We start from the raw sequence: 27,693 nt of genomic DNA, 5'->3' as shown, positions 1-27,693 counted from the left end.
AAATCACATGAGCCGTGAGGACCAGATCCTTGTCTGGTGTAAACTGGCATAGCCTCACTGGCATTAATTTATATCTATTAATGATCTGGCTTATAGTGTAGAAATTACTTTTATTTTTTATTTTTTTTGCTGTTTATCCCAATACTGCTGTGTTTCAGGATCTCTTGAGTACCAAAGATTCCAACAATCACACTTTATTCAGCTTGTTTAGCTTAAGAGCTCAGTTACAGTAACTTTCATGAGGGGCCAATTGTTTAGAATATATTTCTTTTATCAGCTTTAACAGTTTGCAGTCTTTAATCAATCAGTCCAAATCAGGAATCAGGAACTGCTGCATTATTTTATTTGCCCCTTTAACATCACATATTGCTTAAGTTGTGGGATCTCTCAGTAAACTGGTGCAGTGTTAGTGATGCGGCTACTACAGTAGCAGACATTCAAAAGTGGTGTGCCTAGGAGATATCGTGTGATCTTCTATGCACTAAAAAAAAGTATTATGAAGTGCATTGCCCTTGAGAATCTTGTGCAGTACTTTCCCTTCAGGATTGCACTTTTTAATGGAGTTCACAGTACTCTTTTGACATTCTCAGCAATTCCTGTTCTGTCTGAAACAAATTTTGTTACAATGTCCCAGAATGGATTGCTCTGGTATCATGTGCATCAAGTTGTTCAGTGCTATTTAAAACGCTGTAGGTTCCTGTTAAGGTTGCAAATTGGAATTTTTGAATACTGTATTGGATAGCAAAACAAGAAGAAACGATAACTTCCAATCCTTTTGTCAATAGTCTATGGAACTCTATCACACGGAATTCAGCAGAGTGGGCTGCCTCTGCTCAACTGACTCCCTGGACCAGAAGATCAGAGGTATGTAGCTCAATACTGGGGTGCTTCGGCCTAGGTAGTTCAGTGCTAATCCTGCTATATTATACTTCTTTGGGCTTGGTGCTAGCCACTGCTATTGGGCTCTCACTGACACAAACACTTAATGAGAGAAGATATAAACCAATTAAAATGTGACTGTTATATACCTTTAAATACAGCCTTTTCTTTGTGCTAGAAACAGTTGATGATGATGATGATGGTAGGTGAAACACTGATCTCAAGAAAAGAAATCGACAAAGGAATTCAGATCAACTGCACCTATCATTTCTGTTATGTGATCAGTCAAAGTTGGTATGTTTTTTGTCTGTAAGGAACTATAAAAGTACTATATAAGAGCACATTTGTTAACACAGTTTATTGGCACACTTATTGGCAAAGCATACATAAAATACAGTTGTATTATATAACACACTGACTCACTGTGTCTTTACATGATGAATTGAACATATTAATATGGAAATGAAAAAAATTAGTTTCTTTTATAAAGTTTCACATAAATACACCAGAATAATAATAAAAAATTAACTGGTTTGAGGGCTCCAGGGCTTTACAAAAATATGATACAAGAAATATACTATGAAAAGAAATAACAACAAAGCCAACTCAGATACAATAATAAACACAAAAATTTTAGATTTATTAAGCTGCCCACAAAATTAATGGATTACATGGCTTTAAAATATCTGGATCAACAGCAATTTTACAAAGCATAAACTCTCATAGGACAGGGCATCTTTCTCCACATAAAAATATTTTTCATGTCTTTGATGAAAAAAAAAGACATTTCTTGTTTCAGCACTTTGATAAATGACAGAAGGACTATTGGCATCAGCTACAATATAAATTAAAAATGCTGGATCCTTTAAATGGTTAACCAATGAAAGAAGAGTTAAAGAAAGAACTAAGGTTGCTTTAAATTACTTTTAAAAAGCTGATTTATCTGAAACAAGAAATTGTAGGTGCAAGTTGAAAAGAAGAAAATATTTTACAATTTTAAAAAAGTTTTCCATAGTTATGTTAACGAGATCCTGAGCACTGAAGACTTGTTAAATATGGCCTTTGTTTGATGAGGAAAAAAGACCCCTCCAACAAAATGCTTTGTTTGAAATTTGCCACCAGGTGCTATTTAATTTTCAATTATTTTAATTGAGTTCAGTGCCAGTATCATGTCATGTGTGAAAGCTTCCAAGAAAGGTACATGAAAGCTTATATATGATTTTTCTCTAATTAAAAAAAATCAAATAGCTGTAGTTTAGAAATAGATACTGTATCTGGAAAGGTTTTTTTTTTTAAAGAATGGTGTAAAATAGTAATTATAATCCACTGACATACATAACAGTGGATAATGCTGCAGAATAACCTATTGGGAAGCTTGTGGCGTGGGATTTTCAGATTTGGTCTCCTGGTTAGCAGGAGGTTTGTTGTTCCATGGGCTGTTATTTCCCAGCGCAGGTGAATTGTTGAAGTCTTCTTCATCATCCATGCCATTTGCTGCATCATACTGTGTGTTCTCTAGTCTAGTGATAAGCCTTTCGTCTTCATCCCCAAATTCTCCTCCCATCAGTGTTGGTTCTCCTACCACCATCACATCCTGTGAACAGCACCCAACATTTGTTATATGGAAACCTTGAGAGAGAAAAAACCAACTTAAAATAGCCATATTAGAGGATCTGAATCTGTTAATTTTGTGACATTCACACAATGGAATCAGACGCTCCTATATGGTTAGAGCCATGATGCAAACTTGCACTTGATTTTTAATTTATAAAATAAAATACTGTAAAACCCTCATTGATTTGTATATTCAAGGCCCTGGGTCTCAAAACCCCAAAAATATATAAAAATAGCAAGAAGAATGAAATATACATTTAAAAAATAATCCGACTACAAAAGTGGTCGAAAGTTTGAAATGATTGGTTTAACCTTCTACTTGGTATTTTTATCCTCTATAAATTATTTTAATTTCCAGGCCATAAATTATTTTGTTTACAAAGGCTGCTCAGGATGCAAATGAGTTGCAGTTTTGTAACATTCATGCATTAAATCTAGTACATGACACAGTACTTCTCACACTCAGGCTGTTGAAAAAAGGAACACAGTGCAAAGACGGTAACTCTCATCCCTAGCCAATGAAGCCCTTTTGCACATCCAATATACTTGACATTCTGCTACTTAATTATGGTAATTAATTTAGGTAAAGTTTTTGATAAAAACAATGTTCACGCTGATTTGACAATTTGCATAGTTAATTAAGTCATTAGCAAAAACCTGCTGATTGCCAACAAGCCCTAAATTTACCATCTGTTATTTCATGGTGCCTGTCACCCAGCTTCACGTAGGCAACCCTGCCGCCAATCTGTGCAGTCAGAGGACCAATCTGTCCAGCTGGTACCATCAAAGGAAGATGAAGAGTGCTAATTATAATTATACTGATGAAGCTAGTAGTCATCAAAAACTGAAGCTTTCAAGAAGGAAAGAATCCATCTAATCACTGCTTTAAGTACAAATTGTCCTTCCACGACAACAAGTAAACCACCGACTGTACTACAGTGTACCACAGTTTTGTTGCTTTTGCACGCTAACCAGCGTGGAGTAGAAAGGTGCAAAGCCAGACTGGAAAACAGAGTGCTCTCTTGTTTTCTCTGTTTTGAGGAAAATCAGCTTGCTGTGCAAACCACAGCACTGGGGAAGTAAATACATGGAATGAATCTTTTGATGCAGCGGGACTGGTAGGGCTCCAGATAACATATTTGGTGAAAGTGCAATAATTCCAGATGTCCAGATTTGTACCTGCTGATTTAACCAGCCCTTCAAATAATCCCATCGATCCACACAGATTCATATATAAAAGGATGTATTTTTATTCATGAATATAAAGCATCTGTAAAGTGCAAACAGAATACTATTGCTTGCATATAATAAGATTTTTATTACATATGTACTTCACTCTCCATGAAATAAAACAAGCTATTGCCTATAAATATTTACACTGCTTCATCATATTCCTTAACAAAAGCTGAGATGTTATGGAAGAAAGTGTATATGGTACTTTCAAACTGTACTCAGGGAGGAATTGTGGAATGGAGGAAATGTATTACATAATTTCTTCTTTACATTGTCTTTATTGTGTTACTCTCAATATCAATAAAATATTTCTTAAATCAAACCATCACACAGCTTTGCAACATAAAAGTTTAAAGTAACAAAGGTGTTTATAATCAAAAGTTTGTTCTAATTTAGTCTTATGCCTTTAAAGCACAGACCACATTTATTTTGCAGTGCTGAACCAGGATGGACCCTATTGTGTAGGGAAAGCAGTAAGAGGACAGCAAATTAGATTTGAGCTTGCAATGTGATATGGCAGCCAAAAAAGACCAGCGTGACGTTGAGCTGGATATTGAATCACAGACTAAGGCAGTGATAGTTCATCTCTATGAAACACTGGTGAGACTGTACCTTGACTTCTGCATCAAATTCTGGGCACTTCAATACTAGAAAGATGTCAGCAATTTGGATGAAGTTCAGAGAAGTGCATCAAAAATTGCTAAGAGGCTAGAGGCCCAATTTAAGAGGACAATTAAAAGAACAAAATATGTACACATTTTACCAGATTACTGCTACGGAGGCATATGCTAAATGGGTAGAAGGATTAAAGGGAGAGGAATTGTGTAGGGTGGTCCAAAGAGGTGTAACCAGGACTACCAAGATGAAACTAAGTAAAGGACAATATAACTCACATTGGAAGGACATTTTTCCTGATGCTCAGACTAGCAAACTATGGAATTATATCTGAAAGGAATCAGTAAGAGCCCCATCACTCGAGTCACCTCAGTATTATATAGGAAACATTCCTGCAATGGCAGGGTATAAATGAAGGGCTTGTCTTCACTACGGGGGAGATCAATGCTGCTGCAATTGATGCAGCAGGTGTCGCTAATCAATGGCAGAGCACTCTCCAGTTGACTCAGGTGCTCCACCTCTTTGAGAAGAGTAAGGTAAGTCGACCGGAGAACGTCTCCCCTTGACGCAATGCAGTGAAGACCCTGGGGTAAGTTGACCTAAGCTATGTCAACTCCAGCTATGTTATTCACATAGCTGGAGTAGCGTAACTTAAGTCGACATAACCCGGGAGTGAAGACAAGCCCTAAGTGACCCAGTAAGTATGTCCCATCTCCAATTTCTATGATCCCTTGCAGATCATTTATTATTCTTTCAGTATAACAACACCCACAAGAGAGAACAACTTGCTTATCTTTCTCCTCACCATATTCAGTATATAATTTCTGTCTGGGAGCTAAACTACAATTTTATTGAGTTTAGTGGTGTTTTCCCTGATCTTACTTACAAGATACCACAGCATTAGCTAGAGAGCACATACTCTTTACATTCTTGCTCTTTGTAGCGTATTATATCAGGCAATAAATAATTTCTCAGGTAGCACGCATGCTATCTTCTCCCCATAGTGGGTTCTCTGCTCCTCAAATGGAATGCTGAAGATCCCCACCCATTTAACCTCCACTCACTAGTTCCACCAACCTCTGAGGAGGACTGGAAGTGACTCCTTTTAGAGCCCCTCAACGCTTCTCCTTAAATTGGCCAGTGGGGGTCACTGTTCTCGAATGACACAAGGCTCCATCCCTCCCAGGGTTGAGGCTGCAGCTCTGGAGTACTCCTAGCTCCTGCTCATGGAGTGAGAAGCAGAATCCAAGAATTAAACCCTAGTTTGTTGCATGGCCACACATACTGCTCTGGGCTAGTTACAGTAGCACATATTTGACGAGATAATTTAAATAAAGATTTAGGCTATAGTCATTCTTATTAATTTACTTTGTGATTAGAAACATTTTTAGCCAAGGAATGTTTAGTGATAGAAAATATGTTTGCAGTGAAGCTCTGTAAATAAAGCAGTGGATGTTTTACACTACGTGATAGAAAATGATCATTTAATAATATAATCATAATAACAGCTTACATATATTTAGTGCCTTTCATACTGAAAAATCCCTAACTGACCCCAAATTTAAATTTTTATATATATATATATATATATATATATATATATATATATATATATATATATATATGTAAACAGAACAATAAGACCATTATTCCCTGTGTTACTTCCTGTGATATTAGATTCATTTAATTTAAGCTGTCCTCAAATTTTGATTTGCCCAAATTTCTGTACTTCTAATGCGTAAATGTAGGCATTTTCATGGGCAAGCAGCTCCTGGCTTTGACAATTTGGCACTGTTTTTGACAACTTTGGGCACCCAGGAGTATCAGTTGATACTGGGGTGAGGATGTAACTCTCTTTCCTTGTCCTTTGTCAATGGGGTTGGAGGTGATTATGCTGAAGGGTTTGAACTTTTGGTTTCCCACCACAGCAACCATGAACAATCCCCTGCCCAAGTGCCTCCCACACCAAAATCTGTGACTACCTCCAGTGAAGAAAGCTTGACATTTCTGCTAAAATGATGGGCAGCGATAGAGCTGCCATTTAAATTAGGTTTCAGGCTTATCAGCCCCTTGAGATGCATGGGTAGTTTACACTTCTCAGTTTCAGCTGCCCACTAGGTTGACAATCTATTCTTGTTTATTTAGCCGTCATGGTTGAGAAAAAATTCTAAACTGACTTGCACACCTCCATTCCCTTAAAACTAAGGGAATTGTTGAGTCATCAAGAAGTCTCTGGGTGTTCTACATGGATCTGATGGCATGATACTATTCTGTCAGGTGTCACAAGGGTGACATCCTGGCATATGCAGGAAGTTCTGAGCTAGAACTAAAATGGTGAATGGATGTGCTGGAGTGGCTTTGGCAAGCAATCCTGAAACTTAACCCTGTGAAGGGCAAGTTCTTCTAGAGGGGAATGGTGTTTCTGGGGCATCTCTGTAGACTTAGGAAAGTGACTACAATGTTAGGGTTTGGAATCTCAGCATTCTGCCAGCTACAGGAGTCCCTTTGTGCTAGAAGTTTATCACTGCCCATTGTACAGTTTGACATAGAAGGGATCACTATTCTGGGGGACCGCTCAGTGCAGTCAGGCTTTCCAGAAGACGAAGGAGAGTTTGATCAGAACATCATTCAGAGTATATCTGGAAAGGGATGCTCTTTTGCATTGGGAAAAGCTGCCAGTGAGAGACAGGAGCTGTGCTCTCCTAAGAGGACGTGACTGAGAATGGACAGTGGTCTTCTATAGCTTGATCTTCAGAAAACTGGAATGAAACTACTGTATGACCCACAGGGAATTACTGGCAGAGATATTTCACCCATAATGTGGGCATCACTGCATAGCGTGCTACAAACTCTGTCAAACTTCAGGCAATGCAAAGAACAGATAAGCTGGAGCAGTACAATTCTAGGGCCCCAGCATGGAAATACAGTCACCTTGTCTCACTGCCGGTGCTTGTAACTGAATTGTCAATATTGTCGCTGCCAGAAGTATCGGTCAGAATGGAAGCAGGTTGAGGAGACGGCATCCGTACTACTATTGTAGCAGGAGGGGGAGAAGGCCACTTAGGCAAATAGTGTTTCAAGTAGTGCACTGATAAAGCTTTTGTTATCCCAGTGAGTTTGGACAAAGTCCTGTGAGGGTTTATGCAGGAAGTGTCAGACCCACTGTGGTTTCAATGTCTGTGTTAGCTGATGTGACCACGTGTGCTGAAGATGAACTATCACATGCCTATAGAGTACTGTGGAATGATGGAGACCTCATACTGGGTTCTGAAAAGGTTCTATTGGCTCAGGTGACAAATGTGACATTTACGGGGGGTAATGTCTTGTACAGCATCCAGAGCACAGGCAGTGCCAATATAGGGGCAGTATTGGAGTGGAGAGTTACTGATGTTCTGTAACAGGAATGACCTTATTGGGGACAGGCCACAGAAACATTTTTTAACCTGGAAGACAGGATGAATTTATTTACTAGAGAGAAACTGAGATAGAAGCATAGCATTCACTAGATCGTGGGGAAATGACTGTACCCCACAGGAGAGAGTTCTTTGCTGGGTGGAGCTGTATCACTGGAGAAAAAGGGAAACCTCATATTAACCCAATATGGTTCTGGATATGAGCTCACCATTGGGTCCTCCAGAGAAATGATGTGGAGGAAAATGGAACAGGAGCGGGTGCTGCTTAGTTGAGTCACCTGGAGCCAGAAGTTGGGATCATCTAATTTCTGTTAGCTAATGAGAGCAGGAAGAAAGGAGAAGTTCCTCACTTGCCTGGTGCTTCAACATTTGCAGAATTGTTTAGTTCCAAGTTGTTTATTTCCCACGAGCAGAGAAAACGACAGGTCTAGCCACAGAGAGTGCCATGACAAACAGGGATTTCAGTTCAATGGCAAACTGTAGCCTGAAACTTGTGAAGTGAGGGCATTATATTGAGGATGAACACATGCAAGGGCAAAGGAAATGTAGTATGTTTCCCTCCCTCACTGCATATCGGTGAAGGCAAGTGTAATAAATTTCACCTTTGCTATTGATCACTTTGCTTGTGGATGAGGTTAAAAAAGGCAAACTGAAAGCGAGATTGCTGCGACCTGTAGCCAGCTTTAGAGAACACAAACTCTTCTGAAATGATGATCCTAGACTGTATTGTTTTAAAGAAATATGGTCTTGCCTCATTCACTCACATGCCCTTGACACTTCAGTATGTTTAGGTGAAAGGTATATTTAATTTAAAGAAAAAAGATTTGAATAGGTTTACACCGGAATGCCCTATAACTGAAAACACATTAGGTTCTGTCTGTCCTATATAATAGTATTTTTTTCTACAAAAGATGAACAATAATGAAAATATGTTCTCTATGAAGCACTATGAAATACAGTGAAGACTGAAAGTCAACCCACATGACTTGGAAAAATCATATGGAATATATTGTACCCTTGTGTGCATCAGAGTAGATGTACAACAATCATTACCATCAATGAGAGCTGCACTACAATAATTCTTTAATTAGTGAGATATAAAGAAAACTCTCTCACCCTTGTGTATCAATGGGTGAAGTTTACTATTAAAGGGCTTGATTGTTCAATAAGATGTGAGTGCCAACTTCCACTGCAGTCGATGAGAGTTGCATGAACAGATCTCCTGGGATGGGGAGGCCTAAGTGATGTGTATGCAGGGGGACAGATTCTGGTTCAGCTGAATTGAGCTCACTAAAGGAGGTGGGAGAAATGAAGTGGTACAAGCTGTCTTTACTGTCCCTTGATCCTGGAGACAGCTGGGGAGCAATCTGGATTCTCTACCTACACCTGAAGGTTGCTTTTTCTTCAACATGGTTTCTCACAGCTGCGAAGGCATCATCCTGGCAGCCAGGAATAGCCAGACGTAACAGCATGTGGCACCTGAGGATGGAAGGAATCTCCAGGGTAGCCAGTTATGCCAGCTTTCTGGATGCTTTCTGCCACCAGAATAGTGGAAGAACAGCCAGAGTTGCAGTGAAAATCTTCTCCTTAGATGAAGGATCCACATGAAAAATTTGATTTGACAGGGCGAAAATATGAACTTGATATACTGAAGCCAAAAGCTGTAGTAATCTAGGAGGTTGCTCAATCAGTTGTAGAATCAGTCCATTTCATATTGTATGGTATTACTTTTAGATAGTCCACTCCTCTTTTTTACCTAAAAAGTCAGGGTTTCTGGGAGCCCACCTCCAGGTGATTATTAATGGCCTACATCCTTTGTTAGGATCCACAAAGGACCCACCATTTTGTATGTTTATCAAAAATACAATAAAAGTCACTGCATGTTATTCTGTTAGTTCCCATATTGTCAAATTAATTTCCATAGCTTTCAAAAGCATGTGCTACCTTCTCTGGATATAAGAGAGAATTCACTCACAGTCTGGGGCCTGATTACTCATATGTAGTGATTAAGACAATAAACTTAACACTGGTAAGAGGAAATATTATTTTGCATGCTGCATAATTAACCCATGGAACTATTGCCACAAGATGCCACTGAGATCAAGATCTTAGTATGGTTCAAAAAAGAATTAGCTGTTAATATGTATCACAAAATCATTAATAGTTACACATAACGGGATAAAAATTTGTAAGGGGCAGCAGTTCTCATGCTTCAGGGCATAAGCCAACTGCTAACTGATAGGGATTATGAGGAGATAACTTCTACTCTCAGGTTATTCCATACTTGTTCAGTGTGGGGTTTCTTGCAGCTTCCACTGAAGCATCTGACAAAGGTCACTCACTGTTGGAGACAGGACAGCAGTCTCGAGAGACCACTGGTCTGGTTTGGTCTGGCAATCCCTGTGATCCTATTACGAAGGTTAATGTGTTCATCTGCCTTGCGATGGACGGGAGTCTGAAAGAATCTATCAGCACTGCTACTACTGATAACCAAAAGCCCAACCTAACTCCAGCTGAAGGCAGTGGAAAGACTCCCATTGACCTGAATGGGATTTGGATCATGCCTCCCAAAATTACATCCATTGCTTGAGGATTATTTATTAAAATTGCACTTCAGCACAGATTCCTCACAATTCATCTCTTTTTCCCCTGTATCCACACCATATTATGTAAGGTCTCTTCATGCTTGTGATAATTTTGGCTCAAGAATATATCTTCTTTAAAATTTTAGGGGCAGCTTAAAGTATTGTAAGTGATTCAGGCCTAAAAGGAAAGTGAGACTTACAGGTACCTGACTTGACAGGCTCAGGTTTGCAGCTCCTGTTTTTTTCTTGCTATTGGTACTATTTGCATTGTTCCCAGCACTGCTGTTTGAAGTGCTGCTGGTTGAATTTTTCCTTTTTCTCCGTTTGGTTGTTGGTTGTCTTGTGGGCTCTGCTATAATAAAAATGTAAGAGGCAAAGCAAATTACAGACATTTTAAAGCCCATAGAAGAATTAACTACAAAAAGAAGTGCTAAAAATCTGTTTCTTCTCAGCTTTTTTAAAATTCATGGGTAATTATTGATTTTTATTAATTATTATTATTATTATTATTATTATCATTATTATTTTGGAGCGAACCCATGAGCATGTGAATGCTGCATGGAACAAAAAGAAATGGAATCTGGTTTCAGTTTTAGTAGTAATTAATTTTACATCACTATCCATCCATGCATCTCAAAGTGCTTTACAAAGAACCACTATAGTTAAGTATCATTAGAGAAAACTGCGGCACCAACAGGTGAAGTGGCTTGCTGAAGGTCAGATAGTAGGTCAGGCACAGAGCTAACAACCGAATCCAACTCTACTTTCTCCAAGCCCACTGAATCTAACCTTTGGACTATCTGTCTATGTCAAACATGTTTTACAGATAAGAGCAGCTTTCTAAAGTACTGTCAGCATCCAATTGCAATTAAGTGAAAGGCTACATCATTTTCTGCTACTTCAGTCACAGACCTCACCTTTGGTAGACCCTCACAGTAGAATATGTCGACCTGTGCTAAAATATGTTTCTCTACTAGTTTTCCAAATATTTATCGAGTCAAGACTATTACATTCACTTGACTTAAGACCTTTGGCCACAAAAAACCAAAGGTGATAACTTGTACAGTTCACTCAGATTGTGGTATGTGCGTTTACTTTCAATTTAAATTTTTTTTGTAAATGGTATTTTTGTGTTTATGATCAATGAAGTTAAATTCAGGCCTGTAAGTAAAAATTTATTGGACTAGAAGACTATTAATTATGACTTGAAGCTGTAATTCCAGAGTCACAGCAGGAAGCTGTAATATATAAACTATGAATTCTAATGGAGCCAATGAGCATTTCATATACTATGTATTATCTTTTACTTATGCTGAATTATATCTTACATGTTGTAAAACTATTTGAATGTGTATACATCTAAAATTTATTTAATATTATGTAGCATCAGAGTCAGATTACATACCATTAGAATTATATCTAAGGCCTGGTCTACACAGCCGGGGTAAATTGACCTAAATTACGCTATTCCAGCTACATGAATAGTGTAGCTGGAGTTGACATAGCTTAGGATGACTTACTACAATGTCTACACCATGCTGCGTTGATGGGAGACACTCTCCCATCGACTTACCTTAATCTTCTCGTTCTGGTGGAGTACCGGAGTCGATTGGAGAGCTCTCTGCAGTCAATTTAGTGAGTCTTCATTATACCCGCTAAATCGACTCCAGCTGCATCAATTGCAGCAGCGTCAATCCCCGGTAAATGTAATCCCTAAGGTTATGTTTAGAATAGTGCTTAACTTTGTTGTCTTATTTCCTTTCCTAGTGGATTGTCCGCAAAGTTTTTCAGTGTTTCTATATTCATTCAATAATAACAACAACAAGTGCAATAAAAATAGAGAGAAAAACATACCTGGTGGTGCCACCATTCTCTGCCATTTTTGAAACAAGCATGTCTTCAGGCAGTCCCGAGGACTTAGATTGTAAGTTTTATGTCTTGACATCAGTTCTTGCATTGGCTCCAATATTACACACAACTGAAAGAATCAGAACAGAATGATTTAATCTAAAAACAACTTAGCATTAAAGGGTTGGCAGAGTCTGAAACTCAGCCATTGCTTTCCTGGTTTTTGTTTTGGCTTTTCCTAGTTAGCTAATAGAGAGTGTCCAATACAGTATAGTTCTGTTTGTGTTGAGACCAGCCTAAATTTGCCTCCAGGACCTCTCTCCTCCTTTCCCTATGTCACTGGTACTTACACATGCCATGACTACCTGCTCCTCCCCGGCACTGCACTTAAGTCCATCTAGATGTCTTGAAAGGTCCACAATCTTCGCACCCAGCAGGAATACACTATGCGGTTCTCTCAGTCATCACAAACCCCACTATCTATATTTCTAGTACATGAATCCCCCATTACTCTTACCTGTCTCTTCTTAATAACTGGGATCCCCTCCCAGGAGGGGTATCCTCAGTGTGAGAGGATACCATGACATCATCTGGAAGGAGGGTCCCAACTATGGGATCGTCTTCCTCTGTGCCATTTTGATGTCCTTCCCCAAGACTTTCATCCTCCTCAACAGCACAGAGGCTGTCAGACTTGGGGTGAGACAATTCTATTGTGTCCTGGAAAGTCTTGTCTCTGTATCTCTCTGTGTCCTTTAGCTCCTCCAGTTCAGCCACCCTGGTTTCAAGAGACCATAGGGCCATGAATTGCTTGCACCGAATGTACACATATGTCCCTGCTTACAAGGCAGATAATCACACATGCTGCATTCAGTGCAATAAACTGGATAGCGCCCACTTACTGCTGGCCATGCACAAACAAAATTTCTCCTGTGCCATATGGGTTTATGCTGCCCGTATTGTAACTAGGGAAATCTACTGAGTCACTGCTATCTATAGATCTCTTAAATGATAATTCTGTCTGTAATCTATTTAATTTCACAGAGAAATTATAACTGGTTAAGAAACACAGAAGAAGGTAGAGATGCCTGCAGGACTGGTCATAAGCACAAGCATTCAAAGTGATTCCTTGTTGCCCTCATGTACTGATTGATTTAGCAACTCAGTCTAGCTTGAACAACCCCTCTGGTTCTGGAATCAGGACATTCTCAGCACATTTCTCTCTCCAGAGCCTTGGACCCTGCAAAGCATAAGGTCAATTCTGGATGCCTCAGGAATAACAGGTACTGTGCTCTGCAGTGACAAGTTCATTTTAAATGCATCTAGCTCGCTGTGAATTGGACACATATAAAAAGAACTGGATTAACAATGATTGATATTAAATCTTTCAGTCTTTCTTGGTGACCTTTGAGACCCTTTTGAAATCTAAAGTGACTCAAAGAACAAATCCCTGAAAGAGGAAGGGATCATGGTCCAATTATCCTAAGTCTGAAGAATCTGCCAGCAACAATCAGTATCTTGGTCCTTGCAAAGAGCTGGATTAAAAACGTAAGGATAAGATGCATTTAATACAGGGGCAGATGCAGACCTAATGCACCTGCCACTCTGACGTACCAGTAAGTAGTCTAAATGGCAGTCCAGATTTAACTACACCATTTTATGAAGTGATTTTTCTCAAATAATTGTAAAGAAGTGTTTGACATTCCCCTGACTTTATCAGATAATCTCATTCTTTTAGTTGTCTTTTTTAAAAAATTATTAACGTTCTACAAAGGTTTAGATCATGCTTAAGGTAACAATCCTTACTTAAGTATCATGATACTAATTATTATTATTATTATCAACAAACATGTGGACAAGGGGGATCTAGTGGACATAGTGTACTTAGATTTCCAGAAAGCCTTTGACAAGGTGCCTCACCAAAGGCTCTTACATAAATTAAGTTGTCATGGGATAAGAGGGAAGATCCTTTCATAGACTGAGAACTGGTTAAAACACAGGGAACAAAGGGTAGGAATAAATGGTAAATGTTCAGAATGGAGAGGGGTAACTAGTGGTGTTCCCCAAAGGTCAGTCCTAGGACCAATCCTATTCAATTTATTCATAAATCATCTGGAGAAAGGGGTAAACAGTGAGGTGGCAACGTTTGCAGATGATACTAAACTGCTCAAGATAGTTAAGACCAAAACAGACTGTGAAGAACTTCAAAAAGATCTCACGAAACTGACTGGGCAACAAAATGGCAAATGAAATTTAATGTGGATAAATGTAAAGTAATGCACATTGGAAAAAATAACCCCAACTATACATACAATATGATGGGACTAATTTAGCTACAACTAATCAGGAAAAAGATCTTGGAGTCATCGTGGATAGTTCTCTGAAGACGTCCACGCAGTGTGCAGTGACAGTCAAAAAAGCAAATGGGATGTTAGGAATCATTAAAAACGGGATAGAGAATAAGATGGAGAATATCTTATAGCCCTTATATAAATCCATGGTACGCCCACATCTTGAATACTGCATACAGATGTGGTCCCCCTCATCTCAAAAAAGATATACTGGCATTAGAAAAGGTTCAGAGAAGGGCAACTAAAATGATTAGGGCTTTGGAACTGGTCCCATATGAGGAGAGATTAAAGAAGCTAGGACTTTTCAGCTTGGAAAAGAGGAGACTAAGGGAGGATATGATAGAGGTATAAAAAAATCATGAGTGGGGTGGAGAAAATGAATAAAGAAAAGTTATTTACTTGTTCCCATAATATAAGAACTAGGGGCCACCAAATTAAATTAATGGGTATCAGCTTAAAAACAAATAAAAGAAGTTCTTCTTCACTCAGTGCACACAGTGTGGAACTCCTTGCCTGAGGAGGTTGTGAAGGCTAGGACTATAACAGGGTTTAAAAGAGAACTGGATAAATTCATGGAGGTTAAGTCCATTAATGGCTATTAGCCAGGATGGGTAAGGAATGGTGTCCCTAGCCTCTGTTTGTCAGAGGGTGGAGATGGATGACAGGAGAGAGATCACTTGATCACTACCTGTTAGGTTCACTCCCTCTGGAGCACCTGGCATTGGCCACTGTAGGTAGACAGGATACTGGGCTGGATGGACCTTTGGTCTCACCCAGTATGACCATTCTTATGTTCTTAATAAAATAATAATAATAATATAATAACAACAATAATACATACTTATCTTATTTATAAGCATTTTCTAGAGCGCCCAATACAAATTTCATTGATGGGGAAAGATACACACATTAAATATTCTACTGCAGTGATGTAGGAGTATGTAAGTAATATAGCAGTAGGGAAATATTACTGACTACCTGACCAGGATGGTGATAGTGACTGTGAAATGCTCAGGGAGATTAGAGAGGCTATTAAAATAAAAAACTCAATAATAATGGGGGATTTCAGCTATCCCCATAATGATTGGTTGCATATCACTGCAGAACGGGATGCAGAGATAAAATTTCTTGACACCTTAAATGACTGCTTCTTGGAGCAGCTAGTCCTGGAACCCACAAGAGGAGAGGCAATTCTTGATTTAGTCCGAAGTGGAGCACAGGATCAGGTCCAAGAGGTGAATGTAGCTTGGTGATAGTGATAATAAAATTAAATTTAACATCCCTGTGGCGGGGAAAATACCACAGTGGCCCAGCACTTAATTTCAGAAAGGGTAACTACATAAAAATGAGGAGGTTAGTTAAACAGAAATTAAAAGGTACAGCACCAAAAGTAAAATCCCTTCAAGCTGCATGGAAATTTTTTAAAGACACCATAACAGAGGCTCAACTTAAATGTATACCCCAAATTAAAAAAACATAGTAAGAGAACCAAAAAAGAGCCACCGTGGCTAAACAACAAAGTAGAAGAAGCAGTGAGAGGCAAAAAGGCATCTTTCAAAAGTGGAAGTTAAATCCTAGTGAGGAAAATAGAAAGGGGCATAAACTCTGGCAAATTAAGTGTAAAAATATAATTAGGAAGGCCAAAAAAGAATTTGAAAAACATCTAGCCAAAGACTCAAAAAGTAATAGCAAATTTTTTTTAAGCACATCAGAAGAAGGAAGCCCGCTAAACAACCAGCGGGGCTTCTGGACGATCGAGATGCTAAAGGAGCACTCAAGGATGACAAGGCCATTGTGGAGAAACTAAATGAATTCTTTGCATCGGTCTTCACGGTTGAGGATGTGAGGGAGATACCCAAACCTGAGCCATTCTTTTAGGTGACAAATCTGAGGAACTGTCCCAGATTGAGGTATCATTAGAGGAGGTTTTGGAACAAACTGATAAACTAAACAGTAATAAGTAACCAGGACCAGATGGTATTCACCCAAGAGCTCTGAAGGAACTCAAATGTGAAATTTCAGGACTACTAATTGTAGTCTGTAACCTATCATTTAAATCAGCTTCTATACCAAATGACTGGAGGATAGCTAATGTAACGCCAATTTTTAAAAAGGGCTTTAGTGGTGACCCCAGCAATTACAGGCTGGTAAGCCTGACTTCAGTACTGGGCAAACTGGTTGAAACCATAGTAAAGTACAAAATTGTCAGACACATATATGAACATAATTTGTTGGGGAATAGTCAACATGGTTTTGGCAAAGGGAAATCATGCCTCACCAATCTACTAGAATTCTTTGGGAGTGGAGGGGTCAACAAGCATGTGGATAAAGGGGACCCAGTGGATATAGTGTATTTAGATTTTCAGAAAGCCTTTGACAAGGTCCCTCACCAAAGGCTATTAAGCAAAGTAGGCTGTCATGGGATAAGAGGGAAGGTCCTCTCATGGATTGGTAACTAGTTAAAAGATAGGAAACAAAGGGTAGGAATGAATGGTCAGTTTTCAGAATAAAAAGCGGTAAATAGTGGTGTTCCCCGGGGGTCTGTACTGGGTCCAGTCCTATTCAACATATTAATAAATAATCTGGAAAAAGGGGTAAACAATGAGATGGTAAAATGTGCAGATGATACACAACTACTCAAGATAGTTAAGTCCCAGGCAGACTGTGAAGAGCTACAAGAGGATCTCTCAAAACTGGGTGACTGGGCAACAAAATGGCAGATGAAATTCAATGTTGACAAATGCAAAGTAATGTACATTGGAAAACATAATCCCAACTATACATATAAAATGATGGGGTCCAAATTAGCTGTTACCATTCAAGAAAGAGATTCTGGAGTCATTGTGGATAGTTCTCTGAAAACATCCACCCAATGTGCAGAGGCAGTCAAAAAAGTGAACAGAATGTTGGAAATCATTAAGAAAGGGATAGAGAATAAGACAGAAAATATCATATTGCCTCTATATAAATTCATGCTATGCCCACATCTTGAAAACTGTTTGCAGATGTGCTCACCCCATATAAAAAAAAAGCTATATTGGAATTGGAAAACATTCAGAAAAGGGCAACAAAAATGATTAGGGGTATGGAGTGTCTGCCATATGAGGAGCGATTAATAAGACTGGGACTTTTCAGCTTGGAAAAGAGACGACTAAAGGAAGATATGATAGAGGTCTATAAAATCATGATTGATGCGGAGAATGTAAATGAGGAAGTATTATTTACTCCTTCTCATGACACAAGAACTAGGGGGTCACCAAATGAAATTAATAGGCAGCAGGTTTAAAACAAACAAAAAGAAGTATTTTTTCACACAATGCACAGTCAACCTGTGGAACTCCTTGCCAGAGGATGTTGCGAAGCCTAAGATTATAACAGGGTTAAAAAAAGAACTAGATAAATTCATAGAGGATAAATACATCAATGGCTATTAGCCAGATGGGTAAGGAATGGTGTCCCTAGCCTCTGTTGGTCAGAGGGTGGAGATGGATGACAGGAGAGAGATCACTTGATCATTACCTGTTAGGTTCACTCCCTCTGGGGCACCTGGCATTGGCCACTGTCGGAAGACAGGATACTGGGCTAGATGGACCTTTGGTCTAATCCAGTATGGCCTTTCTTATGTCTTAAGTATTAGTATTTTTTTGCAGACACTTTGCACTTAGCACTGCACAAGATACAAAAGAGACAGTTCCTAATCTGATAAGCTTACAATTTTCATAACATAAAGTCTTTGAAAATTATATTTCTTTTTCATAATATAAAATGAGTGTTTGGAAGAATGCATACCATTTTACAGACATGGAAAGACTATATGATCTCCCTGCATTACTAAAACATCCCCAAAAGTACCATACATTTCACTTACTATTCTAGTATTATTATAATTAGTCTCCACCTAGGTTTTTATATTACACCTCTGACCATGGGATTTGACTACTACGACTACAGTACTACTAGGAGTACTAATAGAATCTATGTGCCATAAGTGAGCATGGCCCTTTAAGCCACAGGAAAACCCACTGTCCTGATAAGCTTACATTCTAGGGTGTTAATCATGCAACTGGATCCTCATGATTTGACCCTCACACCTGTGTGGAGTCCTAATGACTTCAATGGCGCTACATATGGGCCCTATGGTGGACCCACACTGATCCAATGATCAGATTAGAATCTAAGATAAAATATGAGAGAATGAGCAGCAATATGCCTTTCGAGCTCAGGGGAAGGGAAGGTAATGGTGAAAGAAAGAAAGAAAGAAAGAAAGAAAGAAAGAAAGAAAGAAAGAAAGAAAGAAAGAAAGAAAGAAAGGTAAGGATAAGAACGAGAAGATCACATTGGGTTAAACATACACATTTTTCTTACACAGAAGGCTACTGTTTATGGGCTTCAGAGAAAGAACAGTGTTTTAAGGAGGGACTTGGAGACATAGCAGACAGGGTCAACAAGGGTTCCAAGTGTCTGGGGCAGTATGGAAGCTCCTGTAGTCCTTCAATTATTGGTTCAAGTACATAATACAAGGCCAAAATCTCCTTTCACAGATAATGGTCCAAATCCAGCCCTGGAGGGTCACTGTCATTACACCAAGGTTGGATTTGGCACCACCATTTTTGTTTGAACACTGATTTTCTATACTCATTTGAGAATCTCAGTGCATTGTGATAGCACCACAGTTTAGAGGAAAGGGCTAAGAGGAAAGTTCTCTTTCACACTACGGTTTAAGAACTTTATGTCTCTTGTTTCTAACTTTGATTCTCACTCTCTTCAGCCTCTCTTCTTTTTCTCCACCAGAGTTGCTACCGCTCATATAATCTAGGCTTATTTTTCCATGCATAAGATGTTTTTTTTTAAAGCTATCGTAGCTCTGCCAGTTATGAGCTGCAGGTGGCAGAACTAACTCAGCTAAGAAACTTTTCCCACTACTTAAATGCTATGGAGCACAAAAGAACTGCATTCATTTCTGTCAATCAATGCTTTTTGCATTTTAAAGAGAATGCAGTGGGACTTGGAATCATGCAGTACTTATGTGTGGTAAGAAGGATCACAATCAGCAAGCCAATATCTTTACAGCAAGAAATCCATTTAGTCTGTATGTGTCATACCAACAACAACTCCAAAATTCTACCCAAAGCAGTAGGTTTAGAGGGAGACTGCCTCTGTCTATGGCATATAGCTTTCACCCCTCATAAGGAAAAGCTACATTCATCACCAAGGAAGATGGACTTTTTAAATATTTCATTGGAGATGACACCTAGAAAATGATGTGGAATATGATGACGTAATATTATTTTGACTGAAACAAGAGTGAGAAATTCACCAGCAGCTAGAGAGACTTCCTTGAAGTTTTATTACAACTCAGCTTTTACTCTCCAATATCTGGCATCTTTCTCCAGCTGAGAGCCTGTATCAGCCACTTGGAAAACGGAGGAAACTGTGGAACAGTTGCAGCTCAGACAGATTTACAACTCTTCATAAAAGTGACAACCCTCTCTCTCCCCCCCCATCCCACCCCCACCCCACATTTCAATCTGAGCACTGTTCACCAGTTTAGATTTAGACAGTTAAATTATACCTGGAATAGGCTGTGCAATCTTGATATAGTTCAATGCTTTGTTTTACAGCTCTTTCTTTCTCCTCAAAGGGTCTGACTTAATAACAAACAAAGCTGAACACACACATTTTTGCTTTAATTTTTAGGTTGAACTGTCACATTCCAGCGTGTGCTTTGCAACGGCACTTTGTGTATGTTCTATACAGAATGCTTTCATTTCAATTAACACAGGGAATGAAATCCTGGCCCCACTAAATTCCATGGCAAAACTCCCACTGACTTCAGTGGAGCAAGATTTCACCAAAGAAATCGCAATTTGAATGTCAGGTACGGTATATCCAATCACTGTGTTTTTCAGAGCCCCGCAGGTATTTTTACATATCGTTATTGATACCCCCGTGAACAGCTGGTTGATACAATATGAGTACTATTATGTCACACTGAGAAGAACTAGCCTTGAAAGCTTGACCTCTGTTGTGCCCTCAAAGCACTGTATAATAGTACATGGCAGTAATGTATTGAAACAGTATCACCTCTCAGCAGCTCTGAATATCATGTACCCTTAGGTGAGGTAAATAAAAGGAAGGAAGGGTTTGGGGTCACTTTAAACGTCTCTGCTGATGACTTTTTCAAAATTAATCTAACTATTCTTTTGTAGAACAGAATGGAAACGTCCCAGGAGCATGCAACATATTGCTGAGTCTTTCATTAGCCAGGCTGCAAAATGCATGACTCAAAATAGTTGGTGCTTTTTGTGAGTATTCACATGTGAATATAGATTTTCACCTTAAAAACTGCCTTTAATGGATTCCATTAAAAAGATTTAGGCACCCATGAAAAAAGTATTTAGATTTTTCATGACCCCAAATAGTACTTTTAGTACTAATTTTACTGTTTGGTTGGTTTTTTACTTTGCTCTAAGCACTTCCCTGGTTTGTCACCTCTCCTATGACTCTCTTGCAGCACTGAGTTTTTAGTGGGTCAGCTACATGCATTCTTCCTACATCATGAACACTACACCAAAATTAGAATTTTAGCAGATTTCTGCTGCCACAAAACAGAACTAAGCTCAACTCCTTGGTACCTAATTGCATCTTCTTTAGCACCCAGAGTACATTCTCTGTATCATCGTATATTTGTTCAGATTTTGGAAACTAACTAGCCATTTTCAAGATATAGTCAAGGCCCTGCATGCCCCACAGCAAGCTGAACCTAAATTCTAGATTTCTGGACTCTGTGGCACTTTGATGTGGCAGACAGGATATTCTGCAGCAGTTTTATTTCAATTAAAAAGTAGCAAATACAATCTGAAAATTAATAATTCAGTCAGTACAGTATTCATTCTTTGCATTGTAGTAGTGCACAGGAGACCCAGTCATGGACAAGGATCCCATTGTGCTAGGGGCTGTACAAACACGGAACTAAAAGATGGTCACTGCCTAAAATCTAATTAGTCCAGTAACCTCTGGTAGTCCCTGAATCATTTATTTTTATATTAATTTCCATTTATTTGTTACTGTCCCTATATTTTCTGTTTTTGCCATGAAAAGATTGACAGTGTTGCTGTGCATAACTGCTCTATCATAGCCTTTGTCAGAGGTTAAGGTGGAGCTTTTGGCACCTGGTTAGGAAGCAGTTTGAACTTCTGGTACCTGGAGGTGGGCATAGGAGGCAGTTTAGGAATGTGGGATAAGCACAGTAGCTGGAGGTTTCCACTAAAAAGACTGAGCTATTGGTTTAGGTTTTCTGAAGACTCTGCAAGATGGCACTGCATCAGGTTATATTTGGCTCACATTTTCAAGCACTTTACGACCATATGAAAAATGAAAGCTGAGAAAGTTGAGTGATCAATGCCTCCATGTCTAGTTGGCAGCTGATATCAAGTGGAGTGCCCCAAGGGTTGGTCCTCGGGCTGGTTTTGTTCAATATCTTCATAAATGATCTGCAAAAAGAAAAGGGGTACTTGTGGCACCTTAGAGACTAACCAATTTAGAGACTAACCTTAGAGACTAACACGGCTGTTACTCTGAAACCTGTCATAAGTGATCTGGAGGATGGTGTGGATTGCACCCTCAGCAAGTTTGCAGATGACACTAAACTGGGAGGAGAGGTAGATACGCTGGAGGGTAGGGATAGGATACAGAGGGCCCTAGACAAATTAGAGGATTGGGCCAAAAGAAATCTGATGAGGTTCAACAAGGACAAGTGCAGAGTCCTGCACTTAGGACGGACGAATCCAATGCAGCGCTACAGACTAGGGACCGAATGGCTAGGCAGCAGTTCTGCAGAAAAGGACCAAGGGGTTACAGTGGACGAGAAGCTGGATATGAGTCAACAGTGTGCCCTTGTTGCCAAGAAGGCCAATGGCCTTTTGGGATGTATATGTAGGGGCATTGCCAGCAGATCGAGGGACGTGATCGTTCCCCTCTATTTGACATTGGTGAGGCCTCATCTGGAGTACTGTGTCCAGTTTTGGGCCTCCCACTACAAGAAGGATGTGGAAAAATTGGAAAGAGTCCAGCGGAGGGCAACAAAAATGATTAGGGGACTGGAACACATGACTTATGAGGAGAGGTTGAGGGAACTGGGATTGTTTAGTCTGCGGAAGAGAAGAATGAGGGGGGTTTTGATAGCTGCTTTCAACTACCTGAAAGGGGGTTCCAAAGAGGATGGATCTAGACTGTTTTCAGTGGTCCACATGACAGAACGAGGAGTAATGGTCTCAAGTTGCAGTGGGGGAGATTTAGGTTGGATATTAGGAAAAACTTTTTCACTGGGAGGGTGGTGAAACACTGGAATGCGTTACCTAGGGCGGTGGTGGAATCTCCTTCCTTAGAAGTTTTTAAGGTCAGGCTTGACAAAGCCCTGGCTGGGATGATTTAGTTGGGGATTGGTCCTGCTTTGAGCAGGGGGTTGGACTAGATTACCTCCTGAGGTCCCTTCCAACCCTGATATTCTATGATTCAGAGCACAATTCTGCACCAAGAGGCAAATTCTGTGACAATTCTCACAGCTGTGGAATACATTGCTATATACCCTGGATCCCTGGCCCTGGATATCGTTAATGACCCCCCATTTCACATTGGGTATGCCTTTGATTCATGTGATGACCTGTCACAGTGAGTCAAGAAGCATCTATATTTGTGATTATCTAACAGGCTCAGAACTGGAGTTTTCAACTGAACACTTAAAATATTAATGATTATTATAATCTAGAGATTATTATGTATTACTTGTATAGCATTACAGGTATGAATGGTGATTTACAAACCATTGAGTCCCTGCTCTGAAGAGATTACTATTTCAGTTAAGACAAGAAGGAGATGTTAGAGACAGGAGAGATTTGGGGACGGGGGAATGGAGAGACGGGTGAAGACAATAATTTAATGAGGTCACCTGAAGGCCTCTTGAGTGTTGCACAGATTTTGTTTAGATGCTCCTGGAGTGTTGCCTCTGGCAGCTTTGAAGGAGTATGGCTGTTTTGCTCATGCAGCTTGCCTGCTGCACATTAAACAAGTTGTTATTCTTCTCATTCATTGTTTGGTTATTTGAGAAACTCAATACAAATTACAGCAGAAAGCTCCTGAAATTTAGGGTCACCTTACCTTGAGTTGCCAACCCTGTAGTATTCCACTGGCCAATTTGGGACTACTGAATCTCCATCCTGAATTTATCAATAAGTACTCAGTGCTCGGTTATGTTTATTCATCCTATGCTCTGCCCTGAATGTCAGTCTAGGGCTCTCCAGTTTCTGTCTAACACCCAGAGGTAAGGAATGATTTCTCAATAATGCAGTATTCAGTTGCTCAATTGTTCCCAAGTTACAGAGCTCATCATCTTTTTACACCGCTCTGTATCAGCAGCCATTTCAACTCCTAGTAACAGTGAGAATGGAAAAGAAGCTGTATCATTTCAGGGAAGGCAAAGCTTTTAAAAATTAAATATTTTCTACACATATATTATGGACATCTAGAAAATAAAATTAACTCAATATATCACTGACCAAGGCTGCTACTAATTCTTTTTAGTGTTTTGTATTGCAGTATTTCTAAATATTGTCCAGCTATTGGCATCCAGTACTGCCCTTCCCTCCACTGTGCTCAAGACCAATGTAGGGGTATATGACTACATTGCCACATCTTCTTCTTCTTAATCCTGCCGTATCTGAGTAGTGGCAGGAGCAATGAGACCAGCAGCATGAGTCTAGGTGGGCAAGGATTTTACTGTCCTTAAAGAGACGAGAACCTCCTCCCTCAAAAGTTCTGTTTTTGGCAATTAGCTTGCTCATACTAACCAAAGGGCTTGGCATTTCAGTACTCCTGTGGTCAAGAGGGCCCTGCTTGGATGGCTATATAACTGCTACTGTAATGCTCTGTGAACATCCAAGCACACCAGCTCCCATTTAAAGTCTTCCTCAGGATTCATACTGCATTTGTTGCTCCTCTTTGTATACCTCTAACCTCATTGCACTGAGGTTAGCATTCTTTTTGCTGGACATGTACAACCCTATTTGAATCTTTGGTTCACACAGAAAGGGGTGTGTGAACCTTTTTAATGTATGCTGCGTTAGCCAGCTATGCCCTCCTTTCTCCATTTCAGGTAAAGCATTCTGGAGATGGGGTTGACATCTGCCTAACCTATCTGTTTTGCAGTATGCTCTTCATGATGTTATGACATGGGTTGGGAGGGATCCTGCTTTGCAAGAATCTTTCTCTTGAGGTTTTATAAAAAGCTTTAGACCTACCAATTTCTCACTGCTAAGCCCATTTGATACTTGTTTTCCCTTAGGCTTTTTGAAAATGTAGCTTTTTTACTTTCCTTGTTATTATGCTTAATCACTCTATTTTAGTGCATAGTTTATATGTTTATAAAGGCGGTTTTATTGCTTATGTTTAGTGCTTCTCCCTTTGAAGTTTTTATATTGTTTTTCTAATAGATTTATATTATTTTTAGACTTCTGTATAGTGGAGAAATTATTCTTAAAGCCCTTCCTCAGGTGGCACCATCTTATTTGTCTGAGCTTTTCAAATAGTTTACTTCTGCCAGGCTCATGCCTCATTTTACTCCTTATATGCAAACTCAATGCTGTAGGTGACTTGGGTCTTTTCTTTAGTCCCAGATGATTAGCACCCTGCAAATTCGCACAGATCCACTTTATAGCCACAGATATCCACACTGCAGACCATTTCTGTGGATTGTGGATGGATGCAGATCCAAATTTTATGTATAAAGCCCTGCAAGTCTGTGGATATTCGCTTTATCTCTGCGGATCAATTTTGTGGATCGTGGACCAAATGCAGATAAAAATTTTATAACTGCGCAGGGCTCTACAGATGACAAATCAGGTGAACTGAGGGTGCTTGGTTCCCAGGGAATAAGATACAATTTTGGATTCCTAACTGCAAAGGCAAACTGCATCTTGTAGTCATAGTTTAACAAACAAAGGCAAAAGGCCAAAGTCTCATCTCATCTTTGATGGTCTGATTCTCAGATCTATGAAGACCCAGAGTGTGATTAATTCAACATCTAACTCTTCTTATGGTCCCTCCAGATGAACTCTATCCTCATCCCTCCCATGCTGGGTTTCCTGGCATTCTCTACAACCAATACTTTGAGCCTTCTCCTTCAGCAGAGAGCCTAACCACAGAGTAGGGTTAATATAGCCATTATAAGCCCTATCATAAGGCATGGCCTCCTGCAGACCATCAGGTTATCACATAGCACGTGTCTCATCTCAGACACACTTGCACTTAGGCAATGGCCAATAGATTCATAGATATTAAGGTCAGAAGGGACCATTATGATCATCTAGTCTGACCTCCTGCACAATGCAGGCCACAGAATCTCACCCACCCACTCCTGCAATAAACCTCTCACCTATGTCTGAGCTATTGAAGTCCTCAAATCATGGTTTAAAGTCTTCAAGGTAAGTGATTCGTGCCCCATGCTATAGAGGAAGGCGAAAAACCCCCAGGGCCTCTTCCAATCTGCCCTGGAGGAAAATTCCTTCCAAACCCCAAATATGGCGATCAGCTGAACCCTGAGCATGTGGGAAAGATTCACCAGCCAGATACCCAGGAAAGAATTCTCTGTAGTAACTCAGATCCCACCCCATCTAACATCCCATCACAGGCCATTGGGCCTATTTACCATGAATAGTTAAGGATCAATTAATTGTCAAAATCATGTTATCCCATCATAACATCTCCTCCATAAATGTACTGAGTTTAATCTTAAAGCCAGATAGGTCTTTTGCCCCCACTGCTTCCCTTGGAAGTCTGTTCCAGAACTTCACTCCTCTGATGGTTAGAAACCTTCATCTAATTTCAAGTCTAAACTTCCTGATGGCCAGTTCATATCCATTTGTTCTTGTGTCCACATTGGTACTGAGCTTAAATAATTCCTCTCCCTCCCTGGTATTTATCCTTCTGATATATTTATAGAGAGCAATCATATCTCCCCTCAGCCTTCTTTTGTTAGGCTACACAAGCCAAGCTCCTTGAATCTCCTTTCATAAGACAGGTTTTCCATTCCTCGGATCATCCTAGTAGCCCTTCTCTGTACCTGTTGCAGTTTGAATTAATCCTTCTTAAACATGAGAGACCAGAACTGCACACAGTATTCCAGATGAGGTCTCACCAGTGCCTTGTATAACGGTACTAACACCTCCTTATCTCTACTGGAAATACCTCGCCTGATGCATCCCAAGATCGCATTAGCTTTTTTCACGGCCATATCACATTGATGGCTCATAGTCATCCTGTGGTCAACCAATACTCTGAGGTCCTTCTCCTCCTCTATTACTTCTAATTGATGCGTCCCCAGCTTATAACTAAAATTCTTGTTATTAATCCCTAAATGCATGACCTTACACTTCTCACTATTAAATTTCATCCTATTACTATTACTCCAGTTTACAAGGTCATCCAGATTTTCCTGTATGATATCCCGGTCCTTCTCTAAATTGGCAATACCTCCCAGCGTTGTATCTTCCACAAACTTTATTAGCACTCTCCCACTTTTTGTGCTGAGGTCAGTAATAAAAAGATTAAATAAGATTGGTTCCAAAACCGATCCTGAGGAACTCACTGGTAACCTCCCTCCAGCCTGACAGTTCACCTTTCAGTATGACCCGCTGTAGTCTCCCCTTTAACCAATTCCTTATCCACCTTTCAATTTTCATATTGATCCCCATCTTTTCCAATTTAACTAATAATTCCCCATGTAGCACCGTATCAAATGCCTTACTGAAATTTAGGTAAATTAGATCCACTGCATTTCCTTTGTCTCAAAAAATGTTACTTTCTCAAAGGAGGAAATCAGGTTGGTTTGGCAAGATCTACCTTTTGTAAAACTATGTTGTATTTTGTCCCATTTACCATTGACCTCAATGTCCTTTACTTTCTCCTTCAAAATTTTTTCCAAGACCTTGCATACTACCGATGTCAAACTAACAGGCCTGTAGTTACCCGGATCACTTTTTTTTCCTTTCTTAAAAATAGAAACTATGCTAGCAATTCTCCAATCATATGGTACAACGCCTGAGTTTACAGATCCATTAAAAATTCTTGCTAATGGGCTTGCAATTTCATGTGCCAATTCCTTTA

General features: G+C 39.6%; 1 protein-coding gene across 6 annotated transcripts in view; it reads right to left on the bottom strand.

Annotated features, from left to right (window-relative positions):
* Positions 1–1,222: 1,222 nt before the first annotated feature.
* The window catches only part of LDB2 (LIM domain binding 2), a 282,944-nt gene continuing 256,473 nt past the window's right edge, over positions 1,223–27,693 (bottom strand). Inside the window, exons 6-8 of one of the 6 annotated variants that reach the window (XM_073342445.1) lie at positions 12,194–12,317; positions 10,546–10,688; positions 1,223–2,473 (exon numbers count right to left, since the gene is read on the bottom strand). In XM_073342445.1, coding sequence (XP_073198546.1) covers positions 2,243–2,473; positions 10,546–10,688; positions 12,194–12,317 — 498 coding nt within the window. In that variant the 3' untranslated portion in view covers positions 1,223–2,242. Of the gene's footprint in view, positions 2,509–10,539; positions 10,692–12,193; positions 12,318–27,693 lie in introns of all 6 variants that reach the window. The other 5 variants (XM_073342443.1, XM_073342444.1, XM_073342442.1 and 2 more) reach the window with 5 other exon arrangements.

This window comes from Lepidochelys kempii, chromosome 4 (assembly GCF_965140265.1).
Source record: "Lepidochelys kempii isolate rLepKem1 chromosome 4, rLepKem1.hap2, whole genome shotgun sequence".
NCBI lineage: Eukaryota > Metazoa > Chordata > Testudines > Cheloniidae > Lepidochelys > Lepidochelys kempii.
This window is presented reverse-complemented; position numbering and strand designations above follow the sequence as displayed.